This window comes from Squalius cephalus, assembly GCF_949319135.1.
Source record: "Squalius cephalus genome assembly, chromosome: 2".
In the NCBI taxonomy this organism is placed as follows: Eukaryota; Metazoa; Chordata; class Actinopteri; order Cypriniformes; family Leuciscidae; genus Squalius; species Squalius cephalus.
The window spans coordinates 25,629,411-25,651,421 of NC_137123.1; the positions used below are offsets into that span (position 1 = coordinate 25,629,411).

Below are 22,011 nucleotides of genomic sequence, written 5' to 3' on the forward strand. Positions count from 1 at the left end.
TACATGTGTTTGGGCCGTGAGCGACTTAGCAGAGCGCACACACACCGAGGTTGCAGCGTAACATTGCAGAACGCGCTGCAAACATGGAGTGGAGAGCACAGCATACACACACACAGCGGATCATGCTTTGAAGTTGTGCATCTTCGCAAGCGGAGTGGCTCGCAAAGTCACAAAACATGCTGAGCCAAAGTAAAACCTAAACGCTGAACATGGAGGGGCGGGGCGGCATATTTTCGGCCTTTTTTCTCTTTTGGCTAAAAACCAAAAATGCCATTTTCAGCAGCTGAAATTTCGGTGCATCCCTAATTTCCATACCTCCACACACCCTTCTCTCACAGACATCACACGACAACAGCGTGTTCCATGAGGATATGCAGAGCTGTAGACAAACAGTCACAGAGCATAGTAGTAGTTGAAAATTCAGTGCCGGTACCCAACGGTAACTTTTTTCCGGTACTTTAGGCATGTTTATCTCAATAACTGTAAAGAACCTGTAAGTCATTTATAGAAGTGCAATTAACATTATGCCAGAGCTGCCTTGGTTGCTGTCTGCAATTGTCTGTCATGTTTGTATACTGTATTATTTAACCGTAAATAGTCGGCTACTTAAGGAATTGAATTCATAATAATATATAATCATAATAACCATTTTAATAATTAAAAACAAAGTCATTTTTATGAAATGTTTTGTTTTCCCACTAATTCTTTGTTGTGTATTTTCTGGTAATCAAATGAAGACATAAAACATTAATTTAATTTATCTTTTAATCACATGAAATTAAACACTTTTTTGTCAAATAACATACTTCACAACTGAGCTTTATACTGTTCAAATTAAAACATGGAAGAAATATTTTTATTATTCCTTAAACCAAGTTTTTATGATCATTTATTATTATTAGTGTTATTATTATTATTACATTGAGACATATAAATTCTACTGTACAAAAGTAATATATTTGTCAAGTTAAACCAAACTTTTATTTTGATGGGTTGCCTTGAAGACCTTTGAATTTCTGTGTGTTTATGATATGAGAATAGTTTTTCTCAAATGAAACTGTAAAATGCTGATGAAGTGACTCTCAGAGCGGCTCTGGAGCTGAAGTTCATGCATTCATGTCCTCATATAGTGAAAGAGCGCGAGCATCACGCATGCTTTTGTGTGTGTGTGTGTGTGGTAAATGAAACAGCGCGTCTGCACCATTCATTCACACAGGGACACACAGAAAATGCAGGATTCATATTTAAATAGGCCGATGCATTCTGAGGTACCGTAATTTGGCACCGATTGATTTCATGTGAATCGGTATTATGTAATTCTGTCTGTTCCCTTAAAAGTACGGTTCGATTACCAACCTCACCGTACTCTGAGCTCGGAATAATGCGTTTCAGAAGTCAGAGCTCTAAGTTGTTCACGTTCATTATTATTGTAATGTTCTGTGCTTTGAGACATGAGGTAATTTAACACGGCCTCGTGAACCTTTGTAGAGTCTGCTTTTGCTGTGCATGTTCATGTGTTTTGGAGGAGGCATGGCTTTGGAGAGCGCATTGAAGGGAGGGTTGGATCTTTTGCTTTCAAAGCTAGCATGCTATTGCTAGCCTCTCAGAAATTGCCTACCCTACCTTATATCAGGGAATTTTTTTATTGAATTTTCCAGGCCTGAAATAGCCATGGAAACTAATGAAATCATACTCTTATACAGGGCAAAAAGCTGCTTGCAAGCAATAATGATGGCCAATTTTGTCCAAAGTTGTTCTTTTTATTAAATTGGTCAAACAGAATCACATTGTTCTAAATGACTCCGGAATACTTGATTTTATTTATTTTTTTATTTTTTTAAATCCTTATCCAGTAACTGGATAGGCCATGGAAATGTTTTAAAACCTTGTACAAGCTGAGGCCATAAGCGTTACCTCTGCCTTTTAGATGCAGATGTTCCTGTCGCCTCCCAAATCCCTAGGTCAGAGAGTGCACTACTAGACTATTTTGCAAACAACTGGCTCCAATTCCCGCTCTCTGGCAGATGAAGCTAAAAAATATCTGTATGTGCCATTTACCATGTGATTGAGGATGGCTGACACAGACAGGCTTGCATTAATATGGCTGAAATGTAGACCGGCTTTTAAACTGTCAAAAATACTTTCTTGTTCCATAATGAAAGGTTGTGTTCTGAAATGTATCTTGATTTATTTTCTTGAAGAACTATAGGAACTTTCTATCTGTTTGGAGCACTTTATTACAGGGTTTTGACCATTTTTAACATTGTAACCTGGAGTTATGAGGAAAATGTGTTTGCTTTTTGGCAATACATGGATTTCTGCATTAATGATTTCTAAAATGAGAGGCTCAACTTGTAGCTTGCTGAGTTGTAAGCACTGATAGCAAGTGGGAGGACGAAGGTACCATGTGGCAGAGATGAATTTGCTCCACTGTGCAGAAACGGAAGGAACCAATTAAAAGAGATGTGCATTCACTTTTCAGAAGTCCTGGTCTTATATCTCTGATAAGGTTGCTGAATCTTTTGGAGGTGTGTCTGCTGCAACTAGTAACCTCATGGAAAGTTGGCACGACAAATGGTCCAGAGACTAAAGTGTGTTCATGTTTCCACCCAGCAACATGTTGAACTATACCAAATAGGGTTGCATGGTATACCAATACAAAGTAATAGGGTTAGATATTTACAATATAAAATTAATCAAATTTCGTTACCCGACCAGTACAGTGCACAGTTTGGCAGTTCAGGCAATGCAACTTTGAAACATAAATGTTTGGGATTCACTGAATATGTTACAAAAACTAGTATGAATAATTGCATTACACATACATTAATTAGAACATGACTTGATAAAAAAAAAAAAAACTGCTGTTGTTAGCAGTAGTGAAGTACTAGAAGGTGATATCTTCCCAAAAATTCTGTATCAATCTGACCCTAGTGCCAAATCAATGGCCTCAACGTAAAAAGTGACGTGGTTCATAGAAGACTTCATACTCTAAAATCCCCCTAATCTTGAACCTTTTTCTTCAGCATGATGAAAAGCATTGCAGAATACATTGGCTACATTTCCATTTGTTTTATATTAGATTTAGATATAACCTCAATAACCATTTTCTTTTAGTGACTTTGGAATTAAGGAAGGAGTTGTACTTCTAATCAATGTTCGGATGCTGAATCGGGGTCCTTGCTTTTACATTTAGTGTGTTACCTGCTGTTGTGTCTGTTTCTTTTATTTAATTAACCACTGGTGCTTTATCCTTTCTCTTGCGATATTTCAGTCTAAGAGCAGTTTGGAGATGATGGAGAGTCAATCTGCTGACGCCGAGCCTCCGCCTCCACCTAAACCAGAGCTCAGATACCCTGGGCTGTCACGAGGACCTGCCGGACACCCTGAGGGTTAGAGCCAACCAGCATGACAAACTATAATATCATTCTGATTGATTATCCTTCAAACATTTATCTTTTCTGCCTTATTTGTTAAGTTCTTTTAGCTAATTTTTTAAACTTCAGATTACATTTTCAAAGTCACCATTTGACTTGCATTCAATAGAGTGTATTAAAGGTTTCAGAATGTCTCTGCAATAATGTCATAATTGTATTTTCATGCTGAATTGTGGTTATATTTAGCCATTTAGGAATAAATAATTAGTATTTGGAATGGATTTTAAGATTGCAAGTACCTGTTGGAATGCTTGTTTAATTAACTTAATGTGTTCCTAAAATGTGTTTAAAACTCTGAATCTGATTTCTCATGGACCTTTTTTAACTTTTTTTGTTTGCAGAGAGCAGTCTGTTGAATAAAGCTCCACCCACCCCCACCATGTTCAAGTACAGACCCACCTACAGCAGCCCGGGCAAGAACCACACTGCTCTTACACATGCATATGCCAACCAGGTAACTTTTCCGTGTTGGATGTATGTATTGTTTATCCAAAGTGTATTTATTCACAGTCGGTGGTGGTGGTGGTGATGATTCACTGCATTTCATTTGTTGATGCGACGTCATTCACATTCTTTTGCATGACCGTTATTATTTCCATTATACCGCATATTTTAAGCCTTTCTTTTTCCTCTAACATTTTATTCAATCCATTATATTGTTTTTTCCCCTTCGTTTTGGTTGACTCAGTGGCTTTCAGTTGAACAGTATCAGTAAGTTTACACTGTACTTCATTGTTTGTGTGTCCGTGTGTGTGTGTGTGTTATTGTTAATGTTCCTCTCCTTTCTCTAATACTTGTCTTTTTGTACACATCAATTAATTTTTATAAATGCAGCTTTTCAATGTTGCTAATTTTCTATTTAATTATTGCATTTTGATTCTCCAACTAGTTTATCATCATATTAGGGATTTCATATCTCTAGGGTTATATTGTATAAAGATGGTGTCTTTACAAAAAGACCATTCTACTTTCTCAAAAGCCCACAGCATACAAAATATTTGGCACAGACAAATATTGCCTTTCTGAAACAAAATAATAAATGTAATCTGTCCCATTTGTGTGATTAAACTCAAGTGTTAATAAAGCCAACACAAACAACCCATCTGTCCTCCCAGAGTGGCTATGCAAAACGTTTTGCTGGTTTTAGCTCTGAGGGTGTGTCAGTTTTGGCTCTGTGGTTTTGGATTAAGATAGATCAGATAAGAAACACACTATGTGATGTGAATTTAATTGATTCTGAAAGACAGAGGCCTCATGAATAAACATTTACTGTGAGCTTCCATTCTAAAAGTTTGTGCGCACATAGTTTAGATTTATAAAATAGTATTTATGCTGTTGGCTTCCTTTCAATTCATGAGCTGTAATTAGGTGAGTAGCGGTATACCGGAACTGATGATAACAGTGATGCATATAAAAATTCAATATTGATATTGTGTTAATACTACACGTATGATAATATCGTAAATAATCCAGGGCCAGTAACTGGTAGACACTCCGATATAGCAGCTAGACACCGGCAAATTAAGGAAAGTGTTGGGATTTTTTGGGATTCTGTAAAAAAGACAGGATGATAGACAGTAAACTGTAAATTATTTTGTACGCTTTTGTATGTTTACAAACTCTCTCTCCGCCTCCTTACTTCGAGTGCAATTAATTGACCAAAATTAATTGGCCACTTAGACTTTTATCATTCTGCTGGGAAGAAATATCACAATTCCAAAGTTCTATTTTTGGTTGAGCATTTAGTCGCAAAACAAACTAGATATTAATGTGCAGAACTACATTATGTTCTGTGAAATAATATACCTGCGAGTTAAATGGATAAAAAATATCCACAGTCACTCAGGTCTACAATCAAAAAAACCAACCGGGTAAATGTCAAACTTGCTTGTATCTTACCTTTTATACATGAGGCCTCAGGACTTATTCCCCTGCCAGTAGATGTTGTGATCTTTTGACTTTTTATGGTTGCTCATGTGGTGTGCCTTGTTGAAACAAAAGGCAAAAATGACATACACAGTGCTCTGCCCTTAGTGCTTCCAAGTTCGTTGCCAATACTTCAGTGTTCCCTGCCTTTCCAAGCTTAGCCTCTCTGTCTGTCGTATCCTGTAATGCTGGCTCTTTATTATAGCTATAGAAAACACTTTACCAAATCATCTGTCCCCAGTGGCCCACATGATCCTTACAATGGAGTTTGTCCTTTACCTCCCATTGAATTTGGCTTTCAGATTTCTCTTGTAACTTTATAAACTCTTCTGCTTCCTGTCTCTCTCTCGCTCTCTCTGTAGATGAGTCGTGGGGACAGTCTTAAAGAGTCCTCTTCCTCTCTCCTCCAGTCCAGTCAGCAGCCAGGCTATCGCTCCGAACCCAGTCTGGATGGGTGTGAGGTGGGCGGAGCGGAGCGTAGCGGGGCCGAGCGAACAGGTGGGGGCCCTGGAGGACCTCCAGCCTCAGGGATCCCTGGATACTCCCTAGGAGGGCGCTCGTACCCCTCCTTCTCTGATCCTACGGTGCTCGCCGGAGGGGCCTCACGGTCCTCCAGTGTTCGCTCTTCCCACAATGCCCCACCATCTGAGGCTACCACCTCCACCAGCTACAAAAGCTTAGCCAATCAGACGCCACCACCGGCTCCTCGGAACGGCAGTCTTTCGTACGATAGTCTGCTCACACCTTCCGAAAGCCCAGAATTTGAATCAGCGGCACCAGAGATGACGCCAGGGCGACCGCGCGCGCCAGTAGTTGGATACAGTTCGCCCTTCCTGTCAGCACAGATCGCTCAGCAACGGGAGGCTGAACTCCACCAGCCATCTGCCTCTAGCGCCGTCCTCCTCGCCTCCCCGCAGCATGCCGTCTATCTACGTGGCTCCACTGCTTCCCCTCCCGCTCCGCCTGAACGCGAGCGAGAACGCCTGCTGCACGACTCGCAACCGCACCATCATCACCACCACCACCATCACCACCACCACCATCGGCCGCCTCGCTTTTCTCGACCCCCTCTGCTCTCTGACTCGGGCCCGTCTCAGCCCTCGTATCCATACCGCACTCGCTCCACTGACACGCCCCTGCCGCCCACCACCCACCCTCCACGCTCGCCACACCCCCCGCCACTGGGGAAGTCCCTGTCTTACTCTAGCGCTGCCGCTGCAGAGATGCAGTACCGCCTGGTCCGCAAAGCCTCGGCCTCGGTCGGGGGAGGGGGCATACAGGCGCCAAAGTGAGTAACTCCCCCACAACCTTACGACGCTCTGCGCAGCACTGCCTCCTTCCTCCTACTCTTCCTCCTCCTCCTCCCAGACTCCTGTGAGTGTATCTCTTTCACTTCTTTCTTCCTTCATCTTTATCCCACTAGTCTAAACTCGTTCTGTCTACGAAGCTCCTCAGTAATTTTATGCTCTCATTAGTGATAATCTGTTGCTTTCTGCTACTTTGTTCTTTGTGTTGAACGTATGTGAATCAAAATGGCCAAAGTATTAAAACAGCATAAAAATCTATTATTTTTAGTTAATCGTTAATTGGTAATTAAATGGTTAAAGGGATAGTTCACCCAAAAATGAAAATTAGCCCATGATTTACTCATGCCGAAGCCATCCTTGGTGTATATTAGGGGTGGGGGGAAAATTTGATTCTTAGATGCATCGGGATGCGGACGTGGACGATTCTGAATCGATTCACAAATGTCAGAAATCGATTTTCAAAAATAAAAAAAGTTTCTTTCTAATAATGCAATATTGATGGAACGCAAAAGGCGGACCTCTGAAGGGCGGAAGTGGAGTGCCCGGCCAGTCTGTGGCGTGCGCATAACAAAAACGCATGATGGCTGAGCGTGAAATCCGAACGGCACCCTCTTCGTTAAAAGCTAACATATGAGAGCTGCTTTCTGTATTATTTTGTTTTCACATCAATATGCTGTAAACAGATCTGTTATATGTACGTTATACTGCCCTCCACAGTCACAGTGTGTATCAGTGCAGTGCCAGTCACAAAAAGTTACATTTTGACTGTGCTCTCTGCAGATGTTCATTTACTTTTTTTGTATAAGCTGTTTTTGGTTGTGGTATACAGCAACAATTTGAAGTCATGCGTCTTAGACTCTTTATTATTTATTTGTGTATAAGAGCAGCTTTGTATGTTTCATTTTTTGTCTGAAGGATTATATTGCTCATTGCACATAACAGGAGGATGTTGATCAGAAGTCTATTCAGAATATGCTGAAGTTTGTATTCATTGACTACTAGTATGCTGCTAGTACAGGCACACAATGCTTTGCTTAAGAAGGCCTTTATTAACCCCTCGGAGCCGTTTGGGACACTTTTATGATGGAAAGATGCACTTGTATGGACTTAAAAAAAAAAATTGTGCCCATTCACTCCCATTATAAAGCTTGGAAGAGCCAGAACATTTTTTTAATGTAACTCCGATTGTATTCATCTGAAAGAAGAATGTCATAAACGCCTAGGATGGATTCAGAGTAAATCAGGGGATAATATTCATTTTTGGGTGAACTATCCCATTAAGGGGCTTTTTAAATGTATTATTAAATTATTGTGTTGCACTTTCTTTTTTTTTTTAATATGTTTTTTTTTTAAATGTACATAATAATACTAAAGGAATTTAATTTAAAACACTCATTAACCATTTAATTTTAAATGCCCTGTTAACCAGTGCAGTTTTTAAATTGTCATCAATGTCAAGGGCCCTACACACCGGGACGAATATCGGCGCGCGTTATTCGCCAGCGTTTTTCAACACGTTTTTTGTGTTCACACCCAAGCGATTTTCGCTGACGATGAGCCGAGTGAACATGCAAATTCATTCCCTGACATTAGATGGCGCTTAATGCAAAACAGAAACCACTCCATAACAGTTCTCTTTTATCAAGATTTTTGTAGTCTCTGTCGCGTTTGTCATATAGTTCTTTATGTTCCGACACCAACAAGACCAGCAGCTCTACAATCATCTTGCCTTGCATCTTCCTCGTCTTATTTCTTCCCGGCAGTGTAGACGCTACTTGGTGTATTACTTCTTCGCCGTTACGTATGTGTGCTCGGCAAGACCGTTTTGTGTTTGAGCGCCCCCAAGTTGTGTTTTACTGTAACTTCAGAAGCTCCAGACACGTGAGCAAAAGCGGCAATCTCATTGGTCGGATAGTTTTTGACGCGGTGCGTCAAACCAAAAAAAACGAACCCGAGGCGTTTTTAAAAAAATGACGCTTTTACGCGTGGCGTTTTTCGTGTCGGTGTGCACACTCACATTGGCGCCCTTTGTTTAGTCAAGAGGCGTTAAACGTCGGCGAATATCGCGCGCGAAATTCGTCCCGGTGTGAACAGGCCTTAAAGGGTCGTACACACCGGGACGAATATTGCCGTGCGTTATTCGCCAGCGTTTTTCAACGCATTTTTTGTGTTCACACCCAAGCGATTTTCGCTGACGATGAGCCGAGTGAACATGCAAATTCATTCCCTGACATTAGATGGCGCTTAATGTAAAACAGAAATACCCTGGTACACAAGGTGGCATTGCGCAGCTTTACGCTTCTGACACTCGCTTGTCACTCAGAAGAAGAGAGCAAGTCATGTCGCGTTTGTCATATAGTTCTTTATGTTCCGACACCAACGAGACCAGCAGCTCTACAATCATCTTGCCTTGCATCTTCCTCGTCTTATTTCTTCCCGGCAGTGTAGACGCTACTTGGTGTATTACTTCTTCGCCGTTACGTATGTGTGCTCGGCAAGACCGTTTTGTGTTTGAGCGCCCCCAAGTTGTGTTTTACTGTAACTTCAGAAGCTCCAGACACGTGAGCAAAAGCGGCAATCTCATTGGTCGGATAGTTTTTGACGCGGTGCGTCAAACCAAAAAAAACGAACCCGAGGCGTTTTTAAAAAAATGACGCTTTTACGCGTGGCGTTTTTCGTGTCGGTGTGCACACTCACATTGGCGCCCTTTGTTTAGTCAAGAGGCGTTAAACGTCGGCGAATATCGCGCGCGAAATTCGTCCCGGTGTGAACAGGCCTTAAAGGGTCGTACACACCGGGACGAATATTGCCGTGCGTTATTCGCCAGCGTTTTTCAACGCATTTTTTGTGTTCACACCCAAGCGATTTTCGCTGACGATGAGCCGAGTGAACATGCAAATTCATTCCCTGACATTAGATGGCGCTTAATGTAAAACAGAAATACCCTGGTACACAAGGTGGCATTGCGCAGCTTTACGCTTCTGACACTCGCTTGTCACTCAGAAGAAGAGAGCAAGTCATGTCGCGTTTGTCATATAGTTCTTTATGTTCCGACACCAACGAGACCAGCAGCTCTACAATCATCTTGCCTTGCATCTTCCTCGTCTTATTTCTTCCCGGCAGTGTAGACGCTACTTGGTGTATATCTTCTTCGCCGTTAGGTATGTGTGCTCGGCAAGACCGTTTTGTGTTTGAGCGCCCCCAAGTTGTGTTTTACTGTAACTTCAGAAGCTCCAGACACATGAACAAAAGCGCCAATCTCATTGGTCGGATAGTTTTTGACGCGGCGCGTCAAACCAAAAAAACGAACCCGAGGCGTTTTTTAAAAAATTACGCTTTTACGCGTGCCGTTTTTCGCGCCGGTGTGCACACTCACATTGGCGCCCTTTGTTTAGTCACGAGGCGTTAAACGTCGGCGAATATCGTGCGCGAAATTCGTCCCGGTGTGAACAGGCCTTCATTGCCATAGAAACCGATGTAGACATTCTGGAGAGTGAAAGAGCGCCACGGGACAGGCAAATCAGATCCGAACAGTTGCGATACACCTTGCTATATTTACATGGACACCTTTCGTTTCAATCGGAATGAATTCATTACGATTAATGAATCTGAACGTAGTGTTTTCATGAACGCTAAATAAAGTGATTGGGTTGATATGCGTGTTATTTCACAAGCTTCACACTACAGAGTTTCCCGCGGTTTGCACATACTATTCTTCTACATTGCTTCTTTTCTTTGTTTTAAAGAGCAGATTTAATATTTATGTGTTTTGGGTCCTGATTAGGAGACAACGAACTCATGAACCGTCGTGTCGTGCTGTTATATTTATCAAGCAGTAAAAACGCCTCTTCCCGCGCCCAAAACAAGCCGTCTGTGAATGAGAGTGTGAAGTGAGGACTGATGGGACAACGCTGTCCTGCAGCACTTCACAGACAATGAGTGCTAGGAGAATTTTTAGAATGACACGACAATCATTTATGACACTTCATTCAAAACAACAACAGCTCGTTCCATACGTCATTACGCCATTTCTACGTCATTGCACATGCGGAGCAATTTCTAGTTTCGGTTTTCAATCTGATCAAGTGTTTACATGTCCTTTTGATCAGATTATAAAAGGTCTACTTCCAATCCAATCGAAATTTCATTCGGATCGAACTCAATCGGTTGGTGTTTAAATGAAGGCTTTTCAGTCCGATTGGGCCGACAATTTGGTTGCATGTAAGCGTAGTCAGTGTGGACAGTCAATAATTTAGATCAGATTCCAATCGGATACACAAATAATCGGATTTGGACTGACAGAATGTGACTAACGTCATGAATGAGTGAGCCGGTTCAGACTAATGTATGAATGTATAAAATACAGTAATGCCTCTGTTGTCTCATATACCTTAAGTTCAGTGTCTTGGCAAGATGCCATGGTAAACATGAGCAGAAACAAATAAAGCGCGTCTGTGTGGAAAGAGCGGATAGAAAACTAGAAGTCTCCTGACATTATGCTGCTGCTTATGAAGATAAACTGGATATTGTCTACACTAGAATAATCAGACCCAATTTCCTCACTGGCAAAATGACTAAATGGATAGATCCGAGCCAGACAGAAAGCTTCATCTCTCTGCTCATTATAGAGGTCTGGAAAGCCTGCTTTGCTTGGTTATTAGTCAGCATTTTAAAGGCAACAAAATTGACCTGGTCTCCACTAAGAAGCAGAGAATGAATCTTCTTTACGGGAAACATTGTTGCTCAGAATGAAGGAGAGAACTAAATTAACCAATCCAAGTTGACATTTATAAATTGTTATTAGGAAACAAACCAAGGGCCAGACAATGAGCCCTCATTATTAACAGACATTTCAGTGGCATCCTGACAGCAAAGCTGATGGTTATAATAAACCTGCAGTGCTTCAGTGCTTGAGAGAATGCTTTCCTTTCCAAATTGTGCGTCAGAGAAATTGAAATTCACTGGCAGGCAAGGCTGGATTTGCCATTTCAGCTAAACTATTTTTACCGCCGTTTTTCACTCTTTGTTTTCTGAACTGATACCTATTCTGGGAGGCTTTTTAACTGGCTTTTTTCTCATACATTTTTTTTTTTCTCACAGCTACAGGAATATGAAATAACTGGCTTCCTGTGGTGCAGTTCTGTGCCGAGTTATTTCAGTTCTTTCTTATGTGTTGTGATTTTACTTTTGATTGTAATTGTATTGTAATTTTTTTACTGTGGTAGTGAAACTTTCAAATGACATCACTCTAAAACAACACATTTCACATCAAGATTCTTCATTTGAATGCAAGCTAAAGGACATAGTCATATCTTTACTCTCAAAAACACTACCGTTCAAATGTTTGGGGTCGGTACGAAGTCTCTTATTCTCACCAAGGCGGCAATTTATTTTTTATTTTTTACGTAAAAATGAGTAATATTGTGAAATATTATTACAATTTAAAATAACGATTTTCTATTTTAATATATTTTAGAATGTAACTTATTCCTGTGATGGCAAAGCTAATATGCTAATGTTTTTTTTGGAACTGTGATACATTTTAGGATTCTTTGAGGAATTGAAAGTTTAAAAGTATTGATTTGAAATAAATCTTTTGTAACATTATGCATCTTTACTGTCACTTTTGATCAATTTAATGCATCCTTGCTGAATAAAAGTATTAAAACTTTATGATCCCAAACTTTTGAACAGTAGTGTAAAAATGTACATAATGTAAATCCTTCTCTAATTTCCCAGTTTCTCTCTGTTTCCTTGGTTTAGGGACGAGATTCAGATGAAGTCATATAGCCGGACAAACGGGCAGCCGAAACCACCTTTCACCCCCTCGTCCCCCTCTCATCCTGTCAGCGTGTCGACTCGCCCAGGTCAGGCATATTCCAGTGCTGGCTCTTCTCAGAGCCCCGCTCACAAGCCTGGAGGTGGGGTGAAGAAGGTGACGGGCGTTGGAGGGACCACTTATGAGATATCGGTGTGAGAGAGCGGCTGTTTTTACTGGTGTTGGGACTCTTTTTCTTCACCAACATAGTGGAGAAAATCACGTGTGGCAGACTCATTGGTGCCCGTTGGAAAGATATGGATTTTTTTCAAAATGGAAATCAATGCTGACCAGCAGGTTTTGGTTGGATATATGACAAGTAGGAGGAGGAGGAGGAGGATCATGGGGGGTCTTTCAAGCCATGACATAATAGGACTTCAAGACTCCTCATCAGTAAGGAGCTGTAACACACAACTGGTGTGACGGCAAAGGACCGGATTGCCTTTAAAATGTTTCAGAAAAAAAAAAAAGATTTTTATCCGACATAAATGTGTAAATTGTTCTGTATAGAGAAAAATGGTCACCGTTTTTTTTTTTTTTTTTTTTTTTTTCAAAGAGTGGAATTACATTTTTTTACGAAAGGGGACCTGTGGCATTCAGTAGCCATTTCAGACCACTGTGATTGGCATGCGATAATGTATCCAATCAGCACCAGGGAAGCAAAACGGTAGAAAAGATAAAGAAATGGACTAATGCATTATTTAAATGACAGCAGCCTTTTCAAATTAGTGTTTTCAGAGTAATGGCCTTGGAAATTCAAGGAAGAAATATGTTTTTATTTAATTTTCAAAGTGTTATTTTATATGAATTTATAAATGGTTATTGATAAGATCAAAATGGTTTTTTTTTTTTTCTACAAAGGCTGATATTTGTTCTCTATGAACTTTAATCGTATAGAGGGATGAAGAGCTGGTGACACTCTAGATCAGTCAGAGGGTTGCTCGTAGCATAAAAATGCATTTGACATTGCGATCTGTGGGACATATTTTAAATTTTATCCTGTAAGCATTGATTGTCTGCCTCTTAGGTATGATTTTTTTATTATTATTATTGTTTTATTAATACATGAGAGGCAAATCTCACTGGTGGCCTTAACTAGCCAGCCATGTAGGATTTAAAGCCTTCTTCTCACAGTGCCACCGAACGCTGGGTAACCATATCAGTGCCCTCTGATTGGACGGCAGTTGAGCCAGTCAGAGGAAGTTAGCTGTCGTTATGATTCAGTGAAAGCCTTTTATTTTGAATTATTTAATTCTTACCTAGTACATTCAAAAAGATTGTGACATTTTGCAGGACTCATTTCAATCATCGTCTGTCTTGTCAGGTGTATTGATCAATATTTAGATCAGGGCTGACCAATCAGAACAGAAGTTATTTGCTGGCTGATACAAAAGCCAATGAATACACTTCTAGGAATATTTTGGATCAAAAGATGGACTGAGGGAAAGAAAGAAAGAAAGAAAGAAAAGAACGTGTACTGTATAGTTCAGTGTGAGTGAGCATGGTTGTGAATGTGTATGGGTGTGTGTGTGTGTGAGCATTGGTAATAAACTCTTTATAAATCAGTTGTGCCTTTGTGCATTGCCTCTTTTTGTAATGCATAAACTTTGGAAATGTATACACCATTTATGTCCATGAATGTTTTTTTTCTGTCCAGTCTCAAATCTGTGAAAGCATGTAGACATCAGAAAAATGGTCTATAAAATATTTTGCCACCTCATTACAGACGTTTGAGAGGCGCTAAAAATTGTTAGTGGATGTGCTCTTATTTGTGTAATGACAGCTGACAGAGAAATATATTATACTCAACTAAATGTATACAGAGGCCTTCAAAATTAGAACAAAAGGTATTTGGACACTTTCAGGTTGGGAAATGTCCCATTAATGTGACGAATGACACCTGTGGTTCCTCTGTTCTGAAAGAATGTCTAGCATTATTTGTTTGCAGATGCAACTTTAATGTATATTTTTGGTAGCCACTGCTACCAAATGCTGCAATGTTTAAATTCCATGTCAAATTGAGTGATTTAGATGTGCTTGGTTCAGCAAATGGTCCAAAATCTCCCTGGTTTTTCTGTTGAGTCGGAATTTAAAGCAACTGGATAAAATGTACAAGCTACACAAAACAGGGCGTGAAGAACAAAGTGTTTTATTGGAATGGCAAAAAAAAAAAACTTTCCATCCACAACCCACTCAAAGCACTTGGTCATCTTTCAATCATCAATTCATTAAAGATTAGTGAAAATCAACAATTGTTTATTCAATAGTGCACTTAATATTCCTCCTTTTTGTAAGGAAATTGATGGCAAAACTCTACACACACTGAAAACAAGTTTCCAACAGTAATGACTGGAAAAGGTTAAAACATGAAGTCTGCCTGCAGCTTTCTTCAGTGTTTAAAGTAATAATAAAAATGTTAAAAGCTTCTGCCAAAGAAATGTTTTATATAAACTTAAATAACTTAAGACATCAACAGCAGTATTCAGTCTGAAAATAAATGTGTAACTGGGTCTCAATGTCAAAGGTAACCACATTTTGCAGAATATTATCTTGAGATCTCACTCTTAGTTTTTTAATTTGTAAAATGACATGAACTGTTTGCATAAAAGACCCTCCCTTTTTAGATCACTGAATGCAATCTGGTAGTCAGTACCATACAAACAAGCTACGTCTCAGAAAAGTAGTTAAAAAAAACTGAAAATAAGAATACTAAGAGTGTCAAATGTATGGAAGGATTACCAATACAGTAAAAAAAAGAACTGATAAAGTTTGTTCCCCAATATGTGATGCATATGCAACACAAAATAACCCCTTACTAATGATCACTTCACAATTATCAACCATATTAGAGGTAGAAGTCCAACGTTTAATTATGTTTAACTCGATTAAAACAACACAGCGGACAGAGATCGAATATCAATGTCCCAAATGACGTTGTTTGGACACCTGCATCTACTGTATCCAGTATATCGACGATTATGAAGTTTAATTAATGTATTAGGATTTACTATATTATTGGACTGTTTTTGCAATTAACTAATACGTTATACAAAAAGAAATAAACAATCATTCTGCTTATAACTACATACAAACTCTCTCTCTCTCTCTCTCTCTGCATACTGAACATTAGCACAATCTGGTCCAGTCCCATAGTGATTGACAGTGCTCTTCAGCAATGTGCGCTTTCTATTTGTCCTTCTTGCTCTCTGTGTCCATCGCAGTGATGGTCTCGGTCTCCGGTTCCTCCTCTTCAGGCACAGGGGAAAATACAGATTCATTTGGCCTCTCGGATTTCTCTCCTTTGGTCTTACCGAGCTTCTTAAACTTCTGATACAACTCGTTGAGGTTAAACTCTCGGATGATATTTTCCTAGAAAGAAAAAAAAACACACACATTTCTCTGTGTTGTGTAGAAAACATACAGGCTTTTGAGATTTCTTAAGTGTTTGAAGGATGTTTCTAACAAAGCCTAAATTTCTTCTTGTTTGAGAAGCAGTTTCACTCAGATATGCATCACAGGAAAGACCATTGCAGCTTCCGTTTCATGCCGACTTTAAGCCTCACCTCTGTGAATGTCCAAGACACTGCGCGTCCCTTCTTGTCCACCTGAGGGCGCCGCATCACTTCCTTTCCCCCCTGGAAGAGCACAAGAGAGGGCAGCTGCTTTGACAGAGGAGAGGTGCTGACCCTATACCTAAGGGGAGGGGGAAGAAACACAGGATATTGTCACAGTCTGTGTACCATAGTATGACGAGAAACAGTGGGACACAAACGCATCTTACTTCTTGGACACTTCACTGTAACGACCAATGTCCACTTTGCCAAATTTCAGTCCAGCGCAGTTGTACCTGAGTGAGAGAGATGGGTTAATCGTCTCCATTCATAATATTTCAATTCATTAAATATTTATTTATATTTATATATCATTAAACATTCATATTTAAAACTGATGAGCAGCAGGACGTAAACTACGATTCAAAAGTTTGGGGTATTTTTTTATAAATATTTTTGAGAAGTCTTAAGGCCTGTTCACACCGGGATGAAATTCACGCGCGATATTCGCCGACGTTTAACGCCTCGTGACTAAACAAAGGGCGCCAATGTGAGTGTGAACACCGACGCGAAAAACGCCACATGCAAAAGCGTAATTTTTTTAAAGGGGGGGTGAAATGCTCATTTTCACTCAATCACCTGTTAATCTTGAGTACCTATAGAGTAGTATTGCATCCTTCATATCTCCAAAAAGTCTTTAGTTTTATTAGTTTCTTTAGTTTAAAGATAGGCTGTACCGAGTCTTTCCGAAAAAACCCGAGCGTCTGGAGGCGGGCCGTGTGGGCGAAGCCAGAGCCATAGAGAGAATCCGATCTGGGCTTTGTTTATATAACATTCATCGTCGAAATGCAGGGAACAAACAGTCTACACAACTACACAACAATCTGCATCCACTGTTCCTAACGCTGGGTTCTTTGGGAAGCTTTCCCTCACATCCAAAAACACTAGACACTATGCAGCGCTGCCGATGATTTCCTGTTGAAGCGCGTTGATGTGCGCGGTCTCGCTCTCCTCTGGTCGACGTGTGCGCGGCCGCGCTTTTCCGGGAGAAATGCTCATATAAGGAGTTCCACTTTGGTCTACGTCATTAGATCCACGGTCGAAAAAAAACCAGCCGAAACTTGTACCAACACGGAAGTAAGATGTTCGGCACAGAAATTCTCCGTTATTCGTCCAAAATATTTTTTAAAAACTTTGGCCATGTTATGCATGAGAATCCATCTCTTTAACACTGTAAACAACTCTGAATACATGAAACACCATTGTACCCCCCCTTTAAAAACGCCTCGGGTTCGTTTTTTTGGTTTGACGCGCCGCGTCAAACTATCCGACCAATGAGATTGGCGCTTTTGCTCACGTGTCTGGAGCTTCTGAAGTTACAGTAAAACACAACTTGGGGGCGCTCAAACACAAAACGGTCTTACCGAGCACACATACGTAACGGCGAAGAAGATATACACCAAGTAGCGTCTACACTGCCGGGAAGAAATAAGACGAGGAAGATGCAAGGCAAGATGATTGTAGAGCTGCTGGTCTTGTTGGTGTTGGAACATATAGAACTATATGACAAACGCGACAGCGACTACAAAAATCTTGATAAAAGAGAACTGTTATGGAGTGGTTTCTGTTTTACATTAAGCGCCATCTAATGTCAGGGAATGAATTTGCATGTTCACTCGGCTCATCGTCAGCGAAAATCGCTTGGGTGTGAACACAAAAAACACGTTGAAAAACGCTGGCGAATAACGCGCGCCGATATTCGTCCCGGTGTGTACGACCCTTTATTCTCACAAACTCGAAAATACAGCAAAACAGTACAATTTTGAAATATTATTACAATTTAAAGTAACTTTTCTAAGTGAATGTTGTTTTATGTGAATATGTAGTAAAATTGTATTTATTCCTGTGTTAAAGCTGAATTTTCTGCATCATTACTCCAATCTTAAGTGTCACATGATCCTTCAGAAATCAGTCTAATATGATGATTTGCTGCTCAAGAAACATGTATTATTGTGTTGAAAATGTAGGGCTTAATATTTTTGTTAAGAAAATCTGGATTCTTTGATGAACAGGAACAGCATTTATTTGAAATGGAAATCTTTTGTTACATTATAAATGTCTTTACTGTCCATTTTGATCTATTTAATGGATCCTTGATCCTCAATAAATGTGATAATTTCTTTAAAAAAAAAAAAAAGTACAGGCCTGAAACTTTTGAATGGCAGTGTATCAAGATCAATGTTCTTACTTCAAGGACAGATCAGCATAGACGGAGGCGAAAGACTGACATTCTGGTGACCAGTTAGCAAAAAACTCCACGATCCAGGTCACTCGGTGGTCCTTCTCCAGCTCCTCCTAAACACAAAAGAAAGGTGAACATCTATAGTCAGTTTCAAACAACATGTATTTGCACACTATATCCCTCAGGCTGCTGAAGTTAAAGTTCAACTATGAATGTGGCTGAAACCATTAACATTGGGTAAAAACTAAACACCCAATGGCTTATTTGCAAAGGCTAAGCTTGTTCCCTTTGATGTTTAAAGTGGGCAACTAGTATGCGATGAGAAGTCGTAGTGCAGAGTGTGCACACTTGCGAGAGACACTATGACCGAATCATTGGGAAGTGGAAACTAAAGATAAAGAAACAATAAAATACATAAAAGAATAAATAAATACCACAGGGGGGCCTCAGCAAATTTCCAAGGGGGCTGCAGGATATTTTAAAAGTATTTAAATCAATACATTATTGTTGATATATTAAAATAATCTCTAAATACTCTTAATTAAAAATGCTAAACATAAATGTAAGACATGAACTTAAATAATGCCTTTTCCCCCTCAATAACTATTGTTTTTATTGAGGAATATGCATTTCTAGACCTTCTTGAAGCACAAAACGAATCGCGGTAAATATATTTAACTCTTTCCCTGCCACAGTCATTTTTTTATTAATTTTTTTAAAGCTGCTGCCACCCACCGCCAGCATTTTTGATCATTTTCACAAAATTTTCATGGCCCCCAGAATATTTAGTTATTATATCTTATTCTAGCTTCATGCATTCTTTTTTTAATCAACACTTGAACGTGGGTGTTTCGTTAAAAAAAGCAAAATTTTGAGGAAAAAGCTGAGAAAATCACGTTTTTGCCAAAGACTACGTCTGGAATTGGATTCAGAACGGTGATCAAAACCCCTGATGCTTCCCCATCAACACCCCTAATGCTTACAAAGTCCTGTAGCTCATCCTGGGTCAATATTTCATTCCGTAACATTCGTCAGTTTTGATTTATATGCAGTTTAATGTTGATGATTGCATTATTTTTCATATGCATCTGCTTATATACGAGATCGCTTGTTGTTTCTGCTGCTATGTTTTGATCTGGAGATTCAGGACTCTTTCAGAAGATGCGCCCCCTACAGTGTAACGGTGAAAACACGGAAAGCGGAAAATTCCGCCAATAGCAGGGAAAGAGTTAATATGTCAATACTCCCAGTTTCTGTTAAAGGCACACTATGCAAAATTTGTACCTTACTATAACAGCTTCGAAATAATTTCGATGGTAAACGAACTCGTAGGGCGAATCATCCCGATAGCAAAGCGGGGGGCAATGCAAGTTTGAGAGGTGGCGCCCCGCCAAATCTCGCAAGAATCACGACTTGCTTTACGGCACGATGTCACATACATCAACAACATATGAAGCAAACTCTATGGAAGACACTAGCATGCATTTGAGACGTGAATCATGGCAGAGTCGACGAAGAAAGCGCGGTCGGAAGAGTGCAGAGACAGCTCTGCGTGAGTGGTATTTACGACAGTAACATTAAATACGAGTACCCCACAGTGACTCTAGGGGTCGCTGTTTGAGAAAAACGGAAACTGCATAGTGTGCCTTTAATACACCTTGAAAACAAGCTGCTTTGTCATAACTACAGCAGAAATCCCAGAAATATCTTATAACTTAAATAGTCCCCCGGCTTTTAATATATTGTTCTTCTTTTTCCCATTCTGTGCAAATTTGTTTTGAGAACCAGAAGCCCATGAAGAGTGACTGAAATCATAGTATGATGTGAAATCATACTCACATCAATGGTTTTATCATTGAAATACTTGATGTATTCAGGGCCCATGTACAGAGGAGGTTTGCAGATCATCAGGAAAACTGCATCAGTGATAAAAGAACATCAGTATGCATAGAAATGGTTGACAGCCATACTACATTTATCTAATATTTGGTTTAGTCTTTAAACATTAGAACGTTTCCACTGACTGACAGTGAAATTGATTTTTTTTTTAAATACTGACCAATACACAAGGTCAAGTAGAGAAGCCCCAAACGTATGTCCAGTCTGAAGAACAGGATCACATTGGCTACTTTACTAAAGAGGATGATGTTGCCCACATGCTGCTCAACGGTTACTGCGGAGCAAAGATTAAACGAAAACACATTATTATATTTCGTCATACAAAAATGAATGGTGAAAGGGGGCGAGTTGAGCTGGAGGAGGGGGAGAGAGTAACAGAAACATTGAATGACAAAAGGACATTTGATTAAACTACAAACACAAGGACAACCGTCACTGAGAACACAGGTGTCTGAGCGTTTAGTGTATAAACAAAACCTTAACATTCAACCTCAGGCTATTGACATCAGATTCGGTATGGTTAGAGATTATTTTCTGAAATTTGAATGTCAATAAACAAAGCGGTATAGAAAATACTTTTTTTGCACAAAGTAAAAAAAGAAAAGCGTTTTAAGGGGGAGAAAGTCTTACTTGCTCTTCTGTTTTTCATCATGACTATAGCACTCAGGAACATCAGTATCTCCACCTCTCTCTGAAAAACAAAATGAACAGAAAAATGGCTGAAAGAAATGTAAATGCATAGTAGACACTTAAAGTGGGTCCTATATAATATATACAACAAGGCCAAAATACATATATTATTATACTATTTGCATAACAATTTGAGAGTAATGTCGAACTATAAAAGCAAATTCCAAAGAGCATCCTGTGAGTGTTAATGGAAGCATTATTATATATATATATATATATATATAATAAAAAAAAAATATATATATATATATATATATTTATATTTATATATATATAAAATATTATATATATATATATATATATATAAAATATTATATATATATATAAAAAATATTATATATATATATATATATATATATTGATAACAGGGTTTTAATAAGGTTCAACTTTTATTAAATATTAAAACATTCTTTGTTTTATAAGGTACCCTTATAATAAGTTTAATATAACAATAAATATAAACATAAAGTCGAAGAAACAACACAACAGTGTGATCATTCAGAGATACACATGCACCACACGTGGAAGAGGTTGCCAAGTTTTTTTCCACATGCATCATTCATATATGCATGGTATTCCAAACTCTTTTACCAGGATCTAGACTTGTTCCCGTGCCAGCTAAATAGCGACCCCCCCCAAATTCTATAGACCATCATCTGCTGGCCACTGCCCAGTTCCCTTGTTACGAAGCAGGTTATGTGCGTTATCATTCAGCATGAAACCCCAAAGGTCTGCTTTATACATACCCAATCAAAATCGCATGAATTGCCATCCTCGCGCTGCGTCGAAAGATGTTCACAGATCCCAGGCGTTTTGCGGATAAGCAGGAACGCGCTAGACATAAATAACGAGGCTATATAGTATGGTTTTAGAAGCCATTTGTAAACCTGCGGCAAATGGTACAGAAATGCTAACAAAGGTGTTAACAATGCCATTTTTCTTTTTTCTCTTCTTTTTTTTCAGAAAACGATTGCTGCGGAGATCCGAGACGACAGAGTCCGCATCAATACCGCTATCAATGCGAGACAATATCCGTCGGCAAATAAATTAAACGATTTAAAGGGACAGAGCAGAGGTCACTGCGGACGAAGGAAAAAAACCGCCCCTCCTCTTTAAAGCAGGCCCGTTGATTGGTAACTTT

General features: G+C 39.5%; 2 protein-coding genes across 3 annotated transcripts in view; one reads left to right on the top strand and one right to left on the bottom strand.

Moving 5' to 3' along the window:
• Positions 1-14,112, top strand: part of zdhhc5a (zDHHC palmitoyltransferase 5a) — a 25,956-nt gene extending 11,844 nt beyond the window's left edge. Inside the window, exons 8-11 of one of the 2 annotated variants that reach the window (XR_013824007.1) lie at positions 3,275-3,392; positions 3,779-3,891; positions 5,726-6,737; positions 12,434-14,111. Coding sequence is in view for 1 of the 2 variants with exons in the window: in XM_079898411.1 (XP_079754537.1) it covers positions 3,275-3,392; positions 3,779-3,891; positions 5,726-6,651; positions 12,434-12,647 (1,371 nt within the window). In the remaining variant the exon portion in view is untranslated. Of the gene's footprint in view, positions 1-3,274; positions 3,393-3,778; positions 3,892-5,725; positions 6,738-12,433 lie in introns of both variants that reach the window. The other variant, XM_079898411.1, reaches the window with a different exon arrangement.
• Positions 14,113-14,621: 509 nt separating this feature from the next.
• tmx2b (thioredoxin-related transmembrane protein 2b) lies at positions 14,622-21,981 on the bottom strand. The gene is made up of 8 exons (XM_079898458.1): positions 21,617-21,981; positions 20,811-20,871; positions 20,341-20,454; positions 20,121-20,197; positions 18,288-18,394; positions 16,270-16,335; positions 16,052-16,181; positions 14,622-15,857 (listed from the first exon to the last, which is right to left on the bottom strand). The coding sequence occupies exons 1-8, from the start codon at positions 21,803-21,805 to the stop codon at positions 15,675-15,677; spliced, it is 927 nt and encodes a 308-aa protein (XP_079754584.1). The 5' UTR covers positions 21,806-21,981; the 3' UTR covers positions 14,622-15,674.
• Between the last annotated feature and the right edge of the window lie 30 nt (positions 21,982-22,011).

Excerpts from the sequence above, each read along its gene's own strand:
- tmx2b (XM_079898458.1), bottom strand. The coding sequence starts at position 21,805 with ATGGCATTGTTAACACCTTTGTTAGCATTTCTGTACCATTTGCCGCAG. Across the intron at positions 16,336-18,287 it reads TATGCTGATCTGTCCTTGAA|GTACAACTGCGCTGGACTGA; the intron begins GTAAGAACATTG and ends TCTCTCACTCAG. Across the intron at positions 15,858-16,051 it reads TGTCTTGGACATTCACAGAG|GAAAATATCATCCGAGAGTT; the intron begins GTGAGGCTTAAA and ends TTTTCTTTCTAG.